Raw genomic sequence first — 21395 nt, 5'->3', positions numbered from 1 at the left:
GTTTGTTCTCTACCTGTTGTCCCTCTCCTAATATTTCCCAATCCATTTCCAATGCTGCTTCTGACGTTTCTCACTAATAGCCTGCTTGCTGGTCAAGCTTGGGGGAATGAAAGCATCCCACCCTGAATGGCATCTTCTTCTCTCTTTTGTTCTGCCATAAATATGTGTTTCAGTTTGACTTACCTTTGCTCTTCAGTCTCTCCATCTATAAAATGGGGTGAGGGAAAGCATAGGCGGCATACATGTCCCCAAACTCCTTTTTTTGAAAATGGAATATTTTCTTCAAATAAAATCTGACATGGAACACGAAATGTAGGTGTAGACTATATCGCTGCAGTTCTGATTTGAAAGCAGGTGTGACCACATATTAAAGTTCCTTTTGCCTTTCCACAGAAGTTCATAGGCCACTAAGGGCTTTCCTGGTGTGCTAGAATGATAACTAGTAATTCTTTGAACTATCGTTCTCTTTCCTACTATATTTTGTTAGGAAATTAACTTCAGAAAGATGTTAATTTCTTTCCAGAACATTTATCTGTTTAGGATAAAGAGTGTGAACACAGGGTAATGTAGGGCTCAGTAAGAGTGAAAATCATCATATATTAGCCTCCATAATTTACTTTGTGCTGATCAATGTACACACATCCCCTTTTGTAAAGTCCAACCCCATGACATAGGTATTGCTATTATATAATGATTCAGAAAATTGTAGGTCTGGCCTTCAGTCTTTCACCCTGAATGAAAACTGATACTCCTCACAATTTGCCACTGTAAGCAGCTTTTCAAAGTGTTTCTTGCAAGAGAACCATTCTTGAGAAAAGTCATAGCCTGTCCATTGGCATATACTTTCATGGGATTCAGAAAGGCCTTACTAGGCTTACCTCATTTCCCCCTAAAAGTAGTCATATAGAGTAATCAGATTGGATTTTACCAAGTGTATTTGAAAACTAAGATATAGGAGAAAACAAAGGATATTTTCATGACCACACATACCATAAGACTCTAATATTACCACCAAATAAATAATAAAGCCTTTTATAATAACATTTTAAAATTTCAGTGTCATTTTTTTCTTCTTCCTCCTGGAGCTCAGAGAATATTTCACCATAGGTGAGTCTTTTCAGTGGTTTAGAATCTGTCTTCTGCCCTCAGATGTCACCATGGTGTCTATATTCCTTCAAACAACCATATAATTCAAGTACTAATATTTTCTCCAGTTTATACATGATTTAAATGATGTGCAGAGAGACTGAATCTTACCCAGAGTCTCACAGGAATAGACTCATGATTACTAATGAGACAGTATGACTCCAGATCTCTGTTATCTTCAAACACTTTTATTCCTGAGAATTTCATATGTGTCTATTTGTGTGCTTTATTCACATTTCCACCTCCATTTCCCTCCTCCAACTATGTACACACACACACACACACACACACACACACACACACACACACACACACACACACACACACACACAGCATTATAGTTTTTAACTACTCCCCTTTCTTTATGAATAAAGATTCCCTAGAGGTAAGGAGAGCTGCCTTGGTTCATAATCTAGGATTCCTCTGAACTTCTAACCCTAAAGTCATATAGTGAGATCCACTTACTCTAATTCTTCTGGATGGAAAGATGTCTCATAAGATTCACGCCAGAGCTGAAAACCCAATCCTCTAATCCTCTCTAGGCCAATCACGTGAAGAATTCTGTAAATTTGGGATAGCATTTCTTTACTCCCACCCACTATCCTCCACCCTACAGAGGCTCAGGAAACATCTTAGAAAGGGGAGCAGAAAGAAAGAAAGAGCTCTAGGATGAGGAGGAGCACCATGAAATACTGTCTTCTAGACATGAAATGCCTATTGCATACATAAAGGCATAACAATTGCGGTTAACAATATAAGACTTATGCAAGAACCAGTCAGTTAAAACTTACAGCATGGAAGGTGAAGGGCACTGAGACCCTAACCCTAGCTGAGGAGCTATGGTTAGCTGATGGCTGCTGTGGGAGGGACAGTTAGATTTCTTTGGGGAGAACCTCACTTTCAAAGCCAGCTACAGAAAATCTTAATTTTGTTGCGTCCCTTAAATGGTGATAGTCTTAATGGAAAGAGCTCAATATTTTTAAAGCTTACCTGATTCAGCCAAGCCCTTAACATTCAACTGAATTGGGAATTTAATACCATTTTCTCAGTCCTTTCACAAGAGCAACTTCAGCACTACTTGACTGCCTAACGAATGAAGATGTATATACTTGTGGGACTTAAAATCTTAGACGCCATCCTATTAGTCTCCCACTGAAGATAATTCTTTGATATTACAAATTCCAAGATAAACTATAGGGAAGAGAGGCATCCTTGGCACAGTAATTCAAATACTTTAGAATCATCACCTACACCTTTCTGCTGCCTCAGAATGAGAAGGCATACAGCCCTAGAAAACAAAGATGTTTCCTAGAAAACAAAGAACTCATCTGGAAGTACCCCTAAAGGCCATTGAGGCTGGAGAAGTTACAGATTAAGCACATGAAGGCCTCTTTAGGTACACAGCATGAAATCTGATTTGAAAAGGCTCTCTTTGGTGTTGTGGAGGTAGGTTTCCACAGAAATCCACTGTCCCAGGACTGATACACCAGTAGATGAACAAGGTTGTACCTTGTAAGGATCTTTTTTTTTTTTGCTGCTACTCTAAGTCTGAAAATAGTGATGAAACATAAAGCACTTGACATAGCATTAGAACGACCCACTTTTGCTGCCCCCTCTCTGTTTTCCCCTTAGTTTAAGTAAACCTCTGCTTTGACATAGTGGTTAGTTTGTGAGTTATCTTTGAGTCTGGGGCTCAGGTGCAGGGGAAGGGAGGAGCATGGGGGAGGACCTCATGGAAGAAAACAAGGCCTTGGGCACGGAGTAACAGCTGAGGCTAGCAAGCTTCATTGTCTAGGATTCCAAGTCATCTAGCAACATGCCAGCCTCTGCTGCAGAGAGAGAACAGAGGATCCACACAGAATGAATGGAATCCGATTTCAATTATGTTCAGTACAGCCACCCTCTTCAGGCAGCTAGCTCAAAACACCTGGTGCGGCTGGAGCCACTATGCTCACACAGACAGCACATTACCAGAGACCTATAGGCAAATGGGAATGCTGACTCTCTTCTTCAAGCGGATAGATGCTTTATAGTTCTGGAAGAAGATATGAAAATGCCAGCCAAGTTCTTATTGGCACAATTCAAAGAAATGGGAATAATTTCATCTTGATGGCTCTTCCCCAGTCACTATATATAATTATCTGGCTTCAAATGAATCTGTTTAGGCCCAGAAGTCATCACCTCAGTGATGTATAGAATAGTGGTGACAGACTAAATCTCACTGATAGTAACAACACCAACTACTCTCTTTGTCCCTGTACCTTACCTTTTGAATAGAATCCAGTGGATTCTATTCATATATATATATATATATATATATATATATATATATATATTTCACTTTAGATTCTTTATCAATAGCTTTAGTATAGTATGAAAAATAGAACAGCTGCCCGGAGAGCAGGCCATATTCATAGTACTGTTCAACAGTGCTCTCTGAAATAATGGAAATTTTCTCTATCTGTGCTGTTCTGTTTAGTAGTAACTGGCTACATGTGGTTTTTAGACACTGGAAATATGTCCAACAAGACTCAAGCATTACATTTTTATTTCCTCTATCTTAATTATTTTAAATAGTCCCACAGGACTTGTGGCTACTACATTAAAAAAGTGTAAGCCTAGAAAGGATCTCAGAGAGGCACATACTGAAATAGAGCAGGAATAAGCTAATGAAAGAGAAGCAATGAGTCATAAGAGATTTTAAATTAAAAATAAGATCAAACATGGTATGTATTCATTCATAAGTGGATATTAGATGTAAAGCGAAGGATAACCAGACTATAATACATAGCTCCAGAGAAACTACTTAACAAAGAGGACCCTAACAGAGACTCATGGATCACCCTTGTAAGGGAGATTAGGTGGGATCAACTAGGTAAACTGAGTGCGGGGGTGGTAAGGGAGAGGGGAGGGGATGAAAACATGAGAGATTTGGATAGTTGAGAAGGGGAGGGATGCAGTGGAAGAGCAATGACAAATATAACTTAATAAAGAGAGCCTTTATTAAGGCTATGGGGTGAGAGAGAAATCTGGTGCTAGTGTAACTCCAAAGAATCCACAAGGATGACCCCAGATAAGGCTCCTAGAAATAGTGGAGACGGTGCCTTCCCATGTAATCAGATTGGTGAATGCCCCAACTATCATCACAGAGCCTTCATCTAATAATTGCTGGAACCAGACGCAGAGATCCACGACCAAGCACCACGCTGAGCTTCGGGAATCCAGTCAAAGAGAGGGAGGAGGGAATATATGAGCAAGGGAGGTCAAGATCATGATGGAGAAATCTACAGAGACAGCTGAACCAAACTCATAGAAACTCATGAACTCCTGACCAACAGGGGTAGAGATTCCAGGGAACAAAATTAGGCTTTCCATATATGGGAGACTTTGGCTATCTGAGGGGTCCCCGGCAGTAGGACCATGATACAAACCTGATACATGAGCTAGCATGTTCGAGCCCATTTCCTATCGTGGGATGCCATGCTCAGCCTTAATGCTCGGGAGAGGGATTTGGCCCCGCCCCAACCTATTGTGTCAGACTTTGTTGACTCCTCATGAGAGAGCCCTTACCCATGAGGAGGAGCAGACTGGGGGTGGGCTGGGGAGAAAGCAAGGGGAGGCAGAAGGAGGGGTAGGAGGAAGAATTGTGGTTGAAATGTAAAATGAAATTTAAAAAAATAAATAAATTATAAAAGAATCCTTATGTACATCTAAATTTATATTGAAATAAACCAAAACTCTATTTAATTTTTAAATAAATAAAATGACTTAAAAATTGACCAGGATCCCAGGTTCCAATCCTAGCTCTGTCACTAAACTGCTTCACCCTCACTAGATTCAACTTCCCCATCTTTGACTTCAAACTTTGGAATAATACAAGATTCTCAAAGTGATAGATAAGGGTTGAATTTAGCTTAGAATGCATGCATTTCATGAGAGATTTGACATGCTACATGCATGTCTTTTAGGGATAGGAAGGCAGTAAGACGTTTTATCCCAGTTTGCCAGGCAGAATGCCAACCATTCTTCTATACACATATCTATATACTGTATTTCCTGGGTACATTGTGAATATATTTGGACCCTTGGACACCGGATAAGATGATTTCTAAGGACTCTTCCTATTTGCCAAGTTGTGAATCTTTTTCCATCTACAGTACCCCAAATGTTTCCATTTAGGCAGGGAACTGAGTATTTTCAGAACTTCCTTTTACTCCATTTCTAGATGTAATGTTAACTACTAAAGTCCACTATCAGGGATAAAGATTATAGTCAAGGAAGAGAAAACTTCCTTGGAGAAGCCACAGAGAATGTGGGTTTTCTAGTTAAAGCAGGTTCACACCATTGAGGTCATTTTTTCCTAAGCTCAAGACTAGAAAATACCATCAATAAGAGTGGGGTCTGTCTGGGAACTGCACCATGGGGGCATTCTGGAGGCACCATCAGTTTGTACTGCCATGTACAAGGAAAAGACCCCGTGAAAGAAATGGATTCACCAAATGGCAAAGCATTATGAAGGCCAGTTCTCGTGCTCTAGGAGTAGATAGACTAGGTACATACCAAACCCCCAGCCTTATGCCTTGAAGTGGGAGGTGAAAGTTGTCAATGGAAATACATATCTTCTTATTACTGTGTGTGCCCAAATCCTGAAGTAATGATCTTTGAACAAGGTTATATTGCAAAGTTGAGATCACAGGCTTCCTTGTTATTTTTCCCCTCCTCTTCTCAACACCCCTCATCTACACACCATTTTCTCCTCCATGTCCTAGGTGTTGATATGAACACGAAATCTATTGTAACTTTGGTTTGCTGAGTAAGAGTATGATAAAGTTTGCAGTAAAGGCTTTACTTTTCTAATTAGGACTTAAAATCTGTTCTAGATATGTCATTTTTCTATGGAGCCAGAAGCAGATATATAGTAGGTTTTATCACATTTATGCAATTGAATTGAAGGATCAACTTCTCTTTGTTTTGTATTTATTTATTTTAAAGGATTAGAGTAAAATACAGTTTATGATCTACTCTCAGTGCATCTGCTTCTGATAGATCTCAGAGTTATGACCTTTTCAATTATTTATACTTATCAATATAAGTGCTAGGGAAAATAGAACAAAGTAACCATTGGAATGCCAGAGGACTTTGAGTGTGTGTGTGTGTGTGTGTGTGTGTGTGTGTGTGTGTGTGTGTGTGTGTGTGAGTGTGTGTGTGTGTGTGTGTGTCTGTGTGTGTCTGTGTGTGTCTGTGTGTGTCTGTGTGTGTCTGTGTGTTCATGCATACACACACACAGAGACACAAGTGTTCACACATAAGAGTATATGTGTGTGAGCATGTCAGGAAAGTTTTTCTTAATGACTGAGTTTGAGATTACTGTGGTTGTTTTAAAGAGTATTATATCTAACATCCTAACAGCTGCCTGCTAGTATGATTTCCATTTTTATAGACAAATAATAGAGTCATGGAGAGTATATTATTTATTTAATACTATTACAAGCTCTAAGTCTTTACCTTCCATTTCTTCCCCTCTGCTAAAGAAGAAAATCAATATGTGTTATGGTACATGATCAACTATGAATATCATTCAGACAACATCTGAGGTACTTTTTAATGGGTGGTGGGAAGGAGAACATGAGAAAATTCCTGCTCAGTGTTCCCAGTGTAGGATGATTTTGTAGTCTGAAGATACAAAGGATTTTCAGACTTTTTTCTAAATTTCATTCCCATTCTGATACATAAAATCTCAACTGCTGTAAATCTGAATCTCTACAATGTCATGAATGTTTGGCAATCTTGCTGTCCGCAGAGAACCTTAAGTACCATTATGTGTGAGTGAGATAAACCTGGTAGCAATGACCTGTACTTCCAGCTACTAAGAAGCTGAGACAGAAGAATTACAAATCCAAAGACTGCCCAACTTACAGAGTAAATTCAGAGCAAGCTTGACCAGCTTTGTTAAATTCTAGTCACTAAGTAAAAAAGAGGACTTAAGATATTGGCTAGGTGATGAGTATTTATTAACTATGGATTATGTGAAATCCCCAGTGGTGAAAAGAATGTGTATATAGAGAAATGGGACCTGATTTCCAAAAGGGTATATGTTCTGTTACCCATTTGGAACCTACAGAATGAGTGCAGATCTTCATTTAGCAGGTCTTTTGGGTTGTTTGGTAGATGAATTTGCATAACTCTCTTGTTTATAACAATCAGAGTTTGCCTATAATATATAAGTCAGAACTTCTTAATATCAAATATAGACAAATTTATATTGTTGCTTTGTTTACAGTGTTCATTATTTGCTTGTTACTTTTAAGACAAAACCTGTACTTCTTAATACAATACACATTGTCCATTAAAACCAGACCACAGTTTGTTCATAACATGATAGATATAGCCAATCTTTTCCCATATGCAATTTAAACTATAGGCACATTGATTTCTACTTTCTCCATTCCTTTGTGCCCTTTCTACCAATTTCTTCCTGGTGAAATTCTTATCAGTATTTAAGATCTAGGTGAAATGCCAACTTTGAGGTAAAGTATTTCCTAACTTCACCATGTAGAAAGACTATTTTTCCCTTCTTCGTGATGCCTCTATTGTAGTTTTTACTATTCTGGAACTTTCTAGAATTGTTTGGAGTATTTATTTCTCTTCTACAATACTGTGGCTGGGCCTATGTTCTTTATGTCACCTAAAAAGCAAATAAGTGTGGAGAATAGACAAATAAAGAAATAAATCATGAATGTTTTTGTAAATGAATCAACTGAATGTCCCAGGTATAATTACTGAAGTCTGCACTCAGGCAGAGCTGATTTAAGGATATACTAGAGTGGTGTGGAACATGAACCAAAGGAGAAAACAACATTGGGGTTTAGCATGGATGGAGGATAACTCATTCATTCAACCAGTGTTGAATAAGCACTTGTCCTTAGAAAACTTAGACTCTATGACCAGAGAGAAGGATCAAATTTCTTTTACCTCAGTCACTTTTCCTAACAGGGCAACTATAGTGTGTATTTTTTCGTCACTGATAATAAATTCAAATTTCTTTTACTTCTCAATAGCTCGAAAGCTGAAAAAACTTGGAAATCTAAAACTACAGGAGGAAGGAGAAAATTCCAGCGCTGGAAGCCCCACTGAGGACCCATCCCAGAAGATGACAGTATCACACATTGAAGGCTATGAATGTCAGCCTATCTTTCTTAATGTCTTGGAAGCCATTGAGCCAGGAGTGGTGTGTGCTGGACATGACAACAACCAGCCTGATTCCTTTGCTGCCTTGTTATCTAGCCTCAATGAGCTTGGCGAGAGACAGCTTGTACATGTGGTCAAGTGGGCCAAGGCCTTGCCTGGTAAGGAAAAGGAAAATTAGTAAGAGTGATAAAGGATATCATATTTATCGAATGGTTCTTTGGACCAGGTACTCGTTAACTCAAGCAGTACTCAATACCACACTGTAGATAAATGATTGTCATAGAAAAAGTCTCACTTTAAACATTGAGGAAATTGGAACTCAGAAAGCAAGAGGAAAGACAGCATGCCAGTATCACATATGTCTTCACTGATGCACAGTAATCATACTTTGTCATGTAACTCCAAGTCACATATAGCTATAGCTATATGAACCTCAAGATGTTCTTCTATGTGTAAACATGTAAGCTCATTCCAGAGGCAGTATTGAGTCTGAGCTATCCCACAGGAATTTTTACACGAGATGTTAGAAAGAAAATTGGAAGCCAGAATACTTGGGTTCTTGTCTTAGCTCTGTTCAAAACCCATTTGTGATCCTTTATGCTTCTGGGTCTGTTTGTATTTGTGCATATCAAGAGCATTTGGGACTAACATGATAACTTTTAAACTTCACATAAAGGAACCATTAGTAATTTTTACAGTACTTTAGAAATCCTAGTGGGAAGAAAGGTTAGGTCATGCTGAAAGAACTACCAAGTGATATTCTTACTTCTCTAACATACCTCCAGTAACAAATGGGAACTAACGTCCTTACTAGGCCATTTATTATTTAAACAAGCCTTATTATTTAACTATAATAGATTTGGGAAGCTTTAGATAGCTTCTATCTATGGAGTCACAAACATTCCTTTAGCAGACAAATTGCTTACTTCTTAAAAAGCATTGTACACAGATATAAGTGACCCATTCCATAGATTTAAAGGCAGATTCTCTGTCTAATCCTTACCACCTCACCATCTCATCTCCCTCAGCACTACCCCCAACTACACCATAAGCTGCTAGTCACCGGCACACAATCTTGTGGTTGTTGGGAATTCATTTTGACAGGCAATGAAGCATATGCTCTTTAAAGATCCTACCAATTCCAAGATTATGTGATTCAAAGATTCTTTCAAAATTTCAACAAGTCTCTTCTTGTGAAGTCAAAGATTAACCCACCTTTTAACAAAAACGGATATTCATTATAGTGGAAACAAAGCAGCTTTCTGATTGGTTTACCATAAGAATTCCCTGTGAAGTAGGTGCCCATTCCTCTGTTTTACATAGAATGTGATTATCTTATATAGTTAAAGACAAAAGTGCACATGTACATACATAAAGTAAAATAAATACAGTTGCATCCCAGATCCTCCTAATTCCAAACTACCTCCAAGCTACGAACTCTTGGTGTTGTGTGTAAGGGCACTCTGTTTCTTGGCTTTACAATGAGGGGTCAAAACCTCATGTAATGGGCTTTCTACCTTTGTAAAATTTGCATTTTGATTGCAAAGAACTCATTTTGTATTTCTAACTCACAAGGCCCCTGTCCCAGCTTCTAGAACTTCCCTACTACTTTCTCACATCAGAAAACAGAGTTTAAGTAGCCAATAAGATTACTGGGCAGGAAGCCCAAGGACTGTGGCTGGATATGCACTGTGCCAAAATTGAGAATTCACATGGGGAGCGAGAATACAAACAAGAAAAAAAAGACATTATTATCATTTATCCAGCTGGATGTCTTGATGCCATTTTAATGGTGATTCTCAATTTCCAAATATTTAACATGTCTCATTTTATAGGATTCACAACCTTTCTATATATATGAGTCGCAAAAAATGATCCTGTTATTTCTCTTCCACATACCACAGCTCCTGCATGTTAACAATGGAACCAGAGCTTCAGCTCAGATACTTTCATTTTTAATGTGGTGTCCTTAGAACTAACCTAGTGCAAATGACCATGGCATAATTTCCTTTACCTAGAAATACTGGATCAACCCTCAGCATGAGAAGCCTTCTCCTTGCATTAACAAATCTTTGAGCCAAAATCAATTTAGCGTATGTCTTTCCGGAAAAAAATGACCTCTGACACCGAATCATTTAGAAGAATACCTCCTAAAGGAAGCTGATTACTGCATTCATAAGAATGACTATTAAAATTATCCATAATCACCTACTAGTTCAAGTAATTTGAACATTCAACATTTGAGTTTCTGTCCTATACAAGAACCTAGTCAGATGAATTTTGTTGTACATTTTCTGTGATGATGATAATATCTGAGAATTTTCTCATAAGGTGCCTGGCACACTAATAATTATAATTAAAATTGGAGACACTTGAATCAATACACAGCATATTTAGAATCAGATAGATTTGGATTGGAATCCTAGCCATGGGTTGATATATAACCTTGAGTAAATCATGGGTCTTTGTGCATCTCTTTCCTCATCTCTAGAGATGATAGAACACTTGGAGAACTGTCATCAGCATAGAGTTTATGTATAAAGAATACTTACCACAGTAGCTGCTCTCTAGATGGTAGCTTAGAATTGTGATGATTGAGTCCTAAAGCTACAGTTTGCATTAAGCTCAATATAAATTGCCACCAGCCTTCCTTAGATATTGACCTCAGGTTTGAACTGTTTTGAAGATATTGGCTGGCCAATGCACTAAAGCAACAGAAATTTACAGGCCCTGTTTTTCATGCATTGTCCCCGACTAGACACGAGAACATATACTTCAGTAGTGTTGATTGTTGCTAGTAATAATGTTGATTCAATTCTAATGAGAAAACAAGGAAACATCATCTATTCCATGTTGGTTGTGTCTCAAAACCTGAGCATAATTCCTCTTAATTTCACCAGAACAACCTAAAAGAGCCTGAGACTACAGTTTCCCCTGTCTTTCCTTATTATCCATGCCGTTGGAACAGGCTACTTCAAAAGCTATGCATTAAAAGAACAGTCAGGTGTTACAAACAGAATGCAACTATAATGGGAAACTTGTATTCTACTTTGTCACGTGTACAAAGGTACTGTGTCTGAGTGCTAAGCAGCTCTGAATACTGTCAATTAGTATTACAGACTAACAGAAATGTTCCCCTTTCACCTTTTTGTCAGTTCTCTGGTTTTGGAGAATCGGATGGGGGAGCATCTGTGTAGTTTCTTTGATAGCTACACAGTTTAATACTTCCCCCTACACATACCTCCAGAGTCACACATTCCACAAGAAGATCAAAGCATACTAACCAGGTTTTTTTTTTTTCCTGTCTACTTCATCACACCACAGATTTTCGGTGTTCAAACTCCCAGGACTCTTTCACCAGGTGAATCTTAACAGTTGCCTCATTAAACCTGGCATCTTGTCTTCTATGGGAAAGGATCAGAGCCAGGGATTCTATAATACAGAAGGGTTCCGGGAGAGAAATGCTCTCTAGTTTGAGGCTCCAGCCAGTCTGTTCACTTGTCAATACAATGAAGAGAGACACACTGGCCTGGGAGCTAAAATTATAGCCAAGGGTGGTGGTATGAGGAATTCTAGAATAGCATATGACTGGGAGACTTGAGATCTAAACAAAAATGAAAATGGAAGGGGTAAAGTGGGTGGGTGTGTGGGCAGAGAGCATTCTGTTCATGAAGACCTCACACCTGAGCCCATAGCAAAGAAAGGCAGATGACCTGAATAACCTCTGAACTGTGACCACCTGCAGATGTTTAAAAGAAGGAGTAGAACAGAGAACTAAAATTCCAGGATTCCAGTTCTAGTTCAGCCAGACTAACTGTACAACCTTGGGTAAATCATATAACTGCCCTAATTTTTAGGTTTCATGTTGATACTATAAGTGTCACATTGCCTGTCTTCTGAATTTGTAGGAGAAAAATAAAGGTGGTACTGGTAGGGATGATCTGTGGGGTAATACTTTTAAACTTTTAAACATGCAAAGAATTGGAAAGTTCCAGAAAACTTGGCCTGTGTTGTTAGAGATATAACATTTAGGATGCTGCTTTCTGCACTTAAGGGAAGCCATTTGGAGGGAATCACATTCCCATTCTATAAAAATTGAATGAAAAATACTGAGAATCCATACTTATGTGTCTGATTAATGTTTTTCAAGTGTCCAGTCGAATACCTAGGCTATGCTCTGTACTAACAATGAATGGGAAGATAAGCTTGAAGTCTTGTAGAGGGTACAGATGTGTCCATTGCTAAATCACGATATTGGAAACTGAGCTCTTTATTTGGCTGAAGCTGCTCCAGGTTCCTTGAAAAGGTAAAGGGATAATCGTTGGTCTAGGCTCTTGGATAAGTTGGAAAATGCTGCACAGAGGAGGTAGTTTTGGAAAAAATTCTTGGAAAACACTCACATGAGTGTTACATCATAGGCAAAGGCATTTGCCTTGGCAGAGGCCTGGAAAAGCACGAGGCATTGAACAAACTGTAAGTTTTAAAAAGAGGTGGAACCTAAATTATCAGAAGGCAAGTGACAAGAAATGAGTCTACTGGTATAGGTCATACAGAGCCTCTTTCTGTATAACAGCAGCAGCTTAGGTGTGAGGTGGATATAAAACTAGAGGGTTAAAGTTAAGTAGGAAATAAAAAGAAAAGGGAAGAGATTTGTGGAAGAAAAGGGCCTAAAGGGGGTGTGGAGAAAACAATGTGTGTTAAACACCCCCCATCATTTGCAGATATGTGAGAGTATCCCCCTCTGCCCCGTTGTGGCATAGCTGACATCAGAATACAACTAGAAGACAGCTTTGTAAAGTGAGAAGAACTGTCCACGTAGAACTGGCAATTCAACTGAATCTTGCCAATGGTAAAATGATCAAGGATGTGGACTTGGGAAGTCAGTCTGCTAGATACACCCATATGACCTTGAACACATTTATGAGCTTCTCTGTAACTCATTTTTACTGATGCACAGAATGGGGATAATATAAGTACCGATATCACACACACACACACACACACACACACACACCCACACACACACACACACACTATATATAGTATTATTCCATGTGAATATGAAACTAGTAATAGAAGTAAAGGATTCAGAAAAGAGTCAACTCACTATAGTGTGAGATTATGACTTTTTCCCAAATAGCAATACCTTTTCTGATGCTACCGTGATCTCATTGGAAGAGCTTAGTGAAGGAGAATAGATCCTCACTATGTAGATTTTCTTCTTCACCACCCTTCCCTCAAGAGCCATCAGTAATGTTCTTTAGGGCTCCTCTGTGGCTATGTGGGAGCCAAATTCTCAGCAAAGCAGAGGCGCAGACATAACTCAGTCCACCAATGGCAATCTGACTTTGCCTCTGTCCCATCTTCTCCAGGATTCCGCAACTTACATGTGGATGACCAGATGGCAGTCATTCAGTATTCCTGGATGGGACTCATGGTATTTGCCATGGGTTGGCGGTCCTTTACTAACGTCAACTCCAGGATGCTCTACTTTGCACCTGACCTGGTTTTCAATGAGTAAGTACTCCCATGACCAGTCTTGTATCCCTCTGCTACCACTGAGGACTTCTGACAGTCACTATTTGTTGAGCAATTACTTTCATGCCATGATTATGCTCAGTACTTCCTAAAACCAAGCTCAATTGGTTCTCATGATAATCAGCTATCTTTCCATATATCGTCATGTCTTTTGGGATGTGGGAGGTTATTTGTATCAAAATAAAATGGCTCTGCCATTTCTTTTTTCTTAAATAGACTGAATTCATATCTGTCTTCTTACCAGCTATATTTATATTTCATGAATTTGACCAAGTGCTTAGATTTTGGAATCATATTCTCTCCTAAAGTCTATTATCCATCTTTGGACAAGACCCCTTAGCCATTTGAAATGAGAATTGATGAGTGTGGTCTTCCTGGCCCATGGTTTAAAAAAAAAGACTTTAGAAAATCTTTTAGGCCAGGGATGGTGACTCAAAGAACCCTAGTATTCAAAGCACTGAGATGGGAGGATCAGAAGTTCAAGATTAAGTTTACTTGTGTTGGACATTCAAAGCCAGCCACCAGCCTACAGGCTGGAAAGTAACATCTTCTCTCACTGGGCAAGAAAGAAAGGAAAGATAAAGGAAAAAAGTATGGAAAGAGCATAGAAAAAGAAAGGGAAGGGGAACAGGACGAAAGGGAAGGGAAACAGCTAGGGATCCCGTTCTCATGCCCTTTTCCCTTTCCCTGATTGTGATAGTGTCCTCTACATACACTATCTGAGGTTTTGAAGGGGCACTATGAATGGAGCTGACCAGAATAACTTTCCCAAGAACCTTAAGCTAGTTCCATTACAGAGAATCCCTTCAGTCAGGGAAGGAATTAACCTTCCTCCTCCCCCAGGCCTTTAAATAAAATCCACAGGCTTGTGGTTCCTTAAAACACAGCAGAGCCATGAAAGGCAGAGTAAGTGTCCCCAGATGCTCTCTTTCAACCTAGCCAGCCCTGATAGTCAGAAGCTAAGAATAGCCACCAGGACTTTGGTTTGCAGACCTTCTAAGAGTTACCTTTGATGCCATCTTCCGGGGCAGACATTGTAAAGCCCCACAACTGCTGCTGCTCCTGATTGGATCAACTCCCCAAGCACTAGCTCCACCTTCCGAAGAACTCTGAGACATTTGGGGTCTACACAGTAATCAATTTCTGAATAGCCATTTCCTTCTTTCTCAACTATGCCTGTGGAAACCCACCTCAGTTTTGTAGTAGGTCTCATTCATCTCACGAGAAGGTGCCACAGAACTTCTGAAGGTATCAGACTTAGTTCTATCAAGCCACAAAAGTCCTGAAACATGATTCCTTTCCATTTGTACCAATTGAATTAAAGCCATCAGAGTCCTTACAAATATCTAAACCAGTGCTTCTCAACATAGATACTGTTGACATTTTGGGATATCTTCATGTGCAAGATGTTATGCAGTTTTGTATAGTGCATTATGTTTAGTAGCCCTGGTACCTGCTTGATAAATAAGATTTCAGTCATTTTGAGACCCGATCTGACTCCATACATTTCTACTGTCCACTGGGAATGCAGTATTCCCCAGGAGAAAACTATAATTGTTGTCAATTGAGGTTCAGGGACATAGAGATGGGAACTTGAAGCTGGGAAACCCATATGCTGCTCTATGGAATGCCAAAACCCTATTCTCAGTAAAGTTTTCTTCGTTCTTCCCATCTTTGTGGAATTCCAATGTTGTAAAGGAAGTGGGCTTAAATGCTAGCTCTGTAACCATGGGAGAATTGCTGAAGTTCTCTGAATCATCCATCTCTCATCATAGAATGATGAATAACGTAACAATACCTTCCTTGCACATCATTAACTAAGTGCTTACCATGTGCCAGGCACCATGTTTAGTGTTTTCCAATCTTCACTTTTCCCTTTTATCAATGCCTACTTCTGTTCTCTTTTTTAATTCCATTCCTAACCCTTATTTTTACCCCCTACTGCCATTTCCTTTTCCTTCCTTTAATTCTCTACCAACTCTTTCTTCTTGCTTCCCGTTTATTTCCTCTTTGAATTCCTTTCATTGTTTCTTCCTCTTATCTCCTATCCATCCCCTGTCTTTTCTGTCTCAGGGGCCTCCAGCAATATTCTAGGAATCTTTTATGCCAGGACCATGATTTCAAGCACTGCAGTGTTGACATCAACAGAGGCGTGCAAATACAATGGAGACAGGCATACAGCCAGGTTCCAGGGAAAGCAGAACTTACTCAAATGTCCTCTAGGGTAAAAGAGCTTAGAGCAGCACTGTTCTGCTCAATTGACTTGTGATACCATCTAAACACTTCCCTTGTCCAGTTGGAGTTCAGCCTGGATTGAATAATTCACCACCTGCTACCTTCTCTCCTTCTCCAGGGCAGCCAAGGTCTCTATGAGATAGGTTGCAGAGCTTCTGCCCAGGCAATGATAAGCCTGCTTGCTCAGCCTGTGCACCAGGCTAGTGGCTTGGGAATTACAGTATCAAAATATGGCCTTTATAGTCTATCTGGGAGGTCTTTGTCTTCATCACTTAGGCACTTAGGCCAGTGTCAAATTCTCCTTCTTTTCTTTCTTCACATGCTACAAAGAATTGTCCTCTCTCCCTGTCTCTCTTTCTCAACACACACATACACAGCACACACACACACACACACACACACACACACACACACACACACACACACACTTCTCAACTTAAAGTCCTCCTAGTTGGAGGTCCTGTGTCTTTTCTTAGAGACTTGCCATAGCCAGACATGGAACAGAGAGGTTACCTCCACCCTGAAGCTGTCCAAGCCTTGGCCACTTACCCATATAATTCATAGGTGATAATGTGATAATCTGTTCACAACTCACTATAAGAAAGCAGCACACAGATGTTTACAACTCCCAAACTGTGGTAAGGAACAGCCAGCCTTTGAGGGAGTGGGCTCCCCTCTGCAGAGGACATTGAGAATAGACATTGCAAAACACCCCCTCCCAGCACATTTAGAAGCACTGGAACTCATTGTGAAAGGACAATGTGCAATTTCTATCTATTGCTAGGTGTTTTTAAAGAAATTATTGCATTTCTATTACAGGAAATGGCAGGCAGGAGTGTTGACAAGATAAACACACGTGGCTACTTGCAAACCCTGACATTCTTACATTAACAGCAGATTGCCTGGTAGTCTCTCTGATAAATCCTAAAATGGGCTTTCTAGATGGCAGATCCTGGCTCTGGCTGTAGCTGAGATCCTAACACTGTAGTCAAGGAGACCATGTCTCTGCCCCATTGTGTTCATTTGGTTATGCTTTCCTGTCCCTGACTCAGGCAACAGAAAGGAAATGCAGACCTGGAAATTCCATGTGCTAAACCATATCCTGACCGGAGAAGATGAGTCCTTATCTGGATATCAGAAGTTTGGGGGACAGGGAGAACAGTATAGTTCCTTGTCGCTGAAGTCCTAGCAGCCAGCTTTTCTTGGAGAATCACAGGAGGGAGGGGCTCCAAGAAACATTTCCTGTATGCTGGCTGGAAGCCTTCCTTCATTTCTCCTTTTCACGTGTGTGTCTCTTGCTTAGATACCGCATGCACAAGTCTCGGATGTACAGCCAGTGCGTGCGGATGAGGCACCTGTCTCAAGAATTCGGATGGCTCCAGATAACCCCCCAGGAATTTCTGTGCATGAAAGCACTGCTACTCTTCAGCATTAGTAAGTACCTGGGCCTGCAGAGGAAGCCACTGGGAGCACAGAGATTCCAGGGGGCCTACATTTTCCACGAAACTGTTATTAGGGAGTATGCAGTTCCTGGACATCCCCCTTCTTCTCTCTCCCTCCCTCAACCCTCCATGTCCTCTCAGCATTCTTTCTCCTTACAAAGACCAATTTTATGTGTAGAGATAAGTTATGTGGGTATAATTCAGCCTCTACCAGATTCTGTACTCTTATTCCCTCACTGAGAGAAGGCCTTTAAAGAAGTAACTGGCCTCTGAAATACCCTGTAGTCTGTGCTGTAGTAACTGGCATGAGCCACCTTGCATTCCTAGCAGAGGACTACAGCAGGAGGGACAACCTCCTAGAGGACATTTCCTCTTCTAGCAACCAATGGAGGCTGATGGAAGCAACTGAGATAGGGCTTACTTGGCAGCCAAGGAAGCTTTCTTTAATGTCTCCTCTAAGCAAAGTGTGATGGAGGAGAATGGAGGTATTTGGTATTTGATAAGCCCAGTTTTCTGTATGTCTAAATCACAGTTGGATGGAGAACAAAGAAAGTTTGGGACCTGAGAAATGGGTACATGAAAAACCTAGTCCAAAAAAAGTTCAGTCTATTTTATCTAACTCCTCTCCATGTTAAGTACAGAAAATCCTTTACTCTGAAGGCCCCAGGCACTTAGACTTCGATTGACAGAAAGCCAAATAGACAGTTCCCTCTGTGTGGGGGTGGGGGGGTCAAGTTTGTGGTCAGAAAACTTGGTGCTTTGTCTAATGCTCCTTCGTGGGCATGCTTCCCCTCCCCATTCTGTCTTCATCCCACATCAGTTCCAGTGGATGGGCTGAAAAATCAAAAATTCTTTGATGAACTTCGAATGAACTACATCAAGGAACTCGATCGTATCATTGCATGCAAAAGAAAAAATCCCACATCCTGCTCAAGGCGCTTCTACCAGCTCACCAAGCTCCTGGATTCTGTGCAGCCTGTAAGCAAACTACAGAGGGTGCTTTATCAGAGAGAGCAGCCTGATAGAGCCCAGTGATAATAGGCTCCTCTAGGGTCTGGCACCACCTGTTGGGAGGTGCTTCCATTTGCCTCTGGCTCTGAGTATGGTCCAAGAAGAGAATGCAATGGAGAAGAAAGGAACACAGGTCACAGTGTCCCAGCTGGATGTTGTGAAAGGGGTGGAGGAGTTGAGTACAGAGAAGCTGGGACTCAGGGAAGAAGCGTAAGGCAGATGAATTTCCCAGGCAGACAAAACAGGCCTAGATAATTTTCTTTCCTCTTTTCCTTGATTCATGTACATGTGAGTGAGTGAGTGTGTGTGTGTGTGTGTGTGTGTGTGTGTGTGTGTGTGTGTGTGTATGTGTGAGAGAGAGAGACACACACACAGAGAGAGAGACAGAGACAGTGACAGAGACAGAGACAGAAACAGAGAGACAGAGAGAGAGAAGAGAGCTCAATGGAAGAAAGGAAAAAAAGGAACACTCAGACACTCAGTCCTAAGTCAGAGAACTTGAAATGGAATAAATAATCTCTAGAGACCCTCAGTGACTCCTTGGAGATCATTTTTCTAATACACAGATAGGTAGATACACACATATGTGTGGGCACACACACACACACACACACACACACACACACACACACACACACACACTCACACTCACACTCACACTTACAAACACATCAGGCAGGAATCAAGGCTAGGCCTTGGGACAAAATGCTAAACGTACTGGAATTCAGAGGTGGGAGGAGAGCTGGGCAGGAGCCAAGTTTTTATTAACCATGTTTGTTCTGTCTCTTACTCTCCCTACAGATTGCAAGAGAGCTGCATCAGTTCACTTTTGACCTACTAATCAAGTCCCATATGGTGAGCGTGGACTTTCCTGAAATGATGGCAGAGATCATCTCTGTGCAAGTGCCCAAGATCCTTTCTGGGAAAGTCAAGCCCATCTACTTCCACACACAGTGAAGACGTGGAAACCTTCATACCCAAACCCACCTTGTTCCCTTTTTCAGATGTCTTCTGCCTGTTATATATTCTGCACTACTTCTCTGCAGTGCCTTGGGGGAAATTCCTCTACTGATATACAGTCTGTCGTGAACATGTTCCTCGGTTCTATTTCCTGGGCTTTTCCTTCTTTCTTTTTCTTCTTCTCTCCCTCTTTCTCCCTCCCATGGCACATTTTGAATCTGCTGTCTGTTGTGGCTCCTGCCTGTGTTTTGAGATGTATTGTATTTCTTTGAATCTGTGGTGATCCTCGTGTGGCCCAGTGTCAATTGTGCTTGTTTACAGCACTGTGCTGTGTGCCAACCACTCAAATGTTTACTCACCTTATGCCATGTCAAGTTTAGAGAGCTATAAGTATCTGGGGAAGAAACAAACATAGAAAATAAAAAGCCAAAAAACATGCTAGGTTTGTTTCTTCACTATAATAAAGAAACACATAGGATTCCCAAAGAAGCCAACAGTGACAAGAAAGTAAAAATCACAGGTACATGAAGAGTCACTGTTTTGTTCATCCTGTCTCTCTGTGGGAAACTTCAGTTGTTGCTAATGGCTATTGCTATTAAAGAGCAGGATGACCCCAAAGCTTACTGGTAGGATAGAGAGAAAAGAAGGACAAGGAGGGCGGGTGGATAACTATTACTTCCCCACAGCCTTTGTCACTGAGCCTTAAAGTGCTCAGTTGCAGTGCAATTCATTGTACTGAAATGTGCTTGTTGTTTGAAAACTTGTCTGCATGTGAATGCCTCCTCCTTCAAATCCTTTTCTCTCTCAACCTCTGCTTCCACCCTCAACTGACTTTCAATAGGTTTTCTAAGAGCTTTGAACTAAATGTTCTCTTTAGCCAAAACTTTGGCCACTTCCACTGAAGTTAGGTCCATGAGAAGAGAGCAGAGAGATCTGACTCTTTGGAAGGCTCCATTCAGATCTATGTGCATATTTCTATGTGTGAGCCATAGAGGAGCTTTGTGGCTGGAGTCAAAGGAAAAGGAAGTGATTACTTAGCCAGTCTCCCTTTAAGGACAGTGAATAGTTGATCCCTCAGTGCAATCACCTTTTCCTCTACTTTGAAAGGACCGGTAGACTCCTTGCAGCCACATTTTCACTCCACAGTTCTTCAGTGTTTGGACCTGAACTTCACTATATTGCATTTAAGCCATGGTGGTAAAACTTGTTCACTTCTTTGGGCATATTTGTAGACACTGCTAAGATCTCCCTCCTACCACCACCATGAAGGCTAGCAGACCAGCAGCCACAGCATCTATGTTTAGATGTCAACAGTCTTAAAGACATCTCACTCAATGTCTTTCATCGACATTCAGATTTCTGGAGCCCTTAGACAAATTGGAAAGAGATCATCAAAGGGACCAGGCAAACTGGGCATCTTTCCCTTGTCCTCCAGAGACAATATACTCCTATCAAGTGGAGAAATGTCAATTTCCTCCTCAGAGTGACTAAAGGGGCTACCCAGACCATGGTGGAGGAGAAAACTTAGTAACCAGGCTGATAAAAATGAAGACACTAGAAAGCATAGAATGTTCTCCTTTCCATCCAGCATACTCACTGGCAGAAATCATGGGAAGAAGAGAGAAGGCCAAAAGAGAATACAGACTGCCAAGGTCTTCAGAGACAAAGTCTAAAGCCAAATGAATACCATCTGTCTAGATGGGCACCAATTTGCTCATCCTCCTCTATTGCAGTTGTTGGACTGAACTTGGCCAAAGTCATTCAGATTCCCCACCAGAGAGGTTGCCTCTCAATCAGAGGGTGCAGGACTACTGAGACATTCTATAGAACTGTGACTCCATTGGACAGATCTGGCTGGTGTGGCTACAACTAGAC

At 40.6% G+C, this 21395-nt stretch overlaps 1 protein-coding gene across 1 annotated transcript in view; it reads left to right on the top strand.

Annotated features, from left to right (window-relative positions):
- Ar (androgen receptor) overlaps positions 1–19517 on the top strand; it is a 182369-nt gene extending 162852 nt beyond the window's left edge. The window contains exons 4-8 of the mRNA XM_027431759.2: positions 8205–8492; positions 13707–13851; positions 17411–17541; positions 18370–18527; positions 19362–19517. Of these exons, the coding sequence (XP_027287560.1) occupies positions 8205–8492; positions 13707–13851; positions 17411–17541; positions 18370–18527; positions 19362–19517 (878 nt within the window). The remainder of the gene's footprint in view (positions 1–8204; positions 8493–13706; positions 13852–17410; positions 17542–18369; positions 18528–19361) is intronic.
- Positions 19518–21395: the final 1878 nt, after the last annotated feature.

Source organism: Cricetulus griseus, chromosome X, assembly GCF_003668045.3.
Source record: "Cricetulus griseus strain 17A/GY chromosome X, alternate assembly CriGri-PICRH-1.0, whole genome shotgun sequence".
Taxonomy (NCBI): domain Eukaryota; kingdom Metazoa; phylum Chordata; class Mammalia; order Rodentia; family Cricetidae; genus Cricetulus; species Cricetulus griseus.
This window is presented reverse-complemented; position numbering and strand designations above follow the sequence as displayed.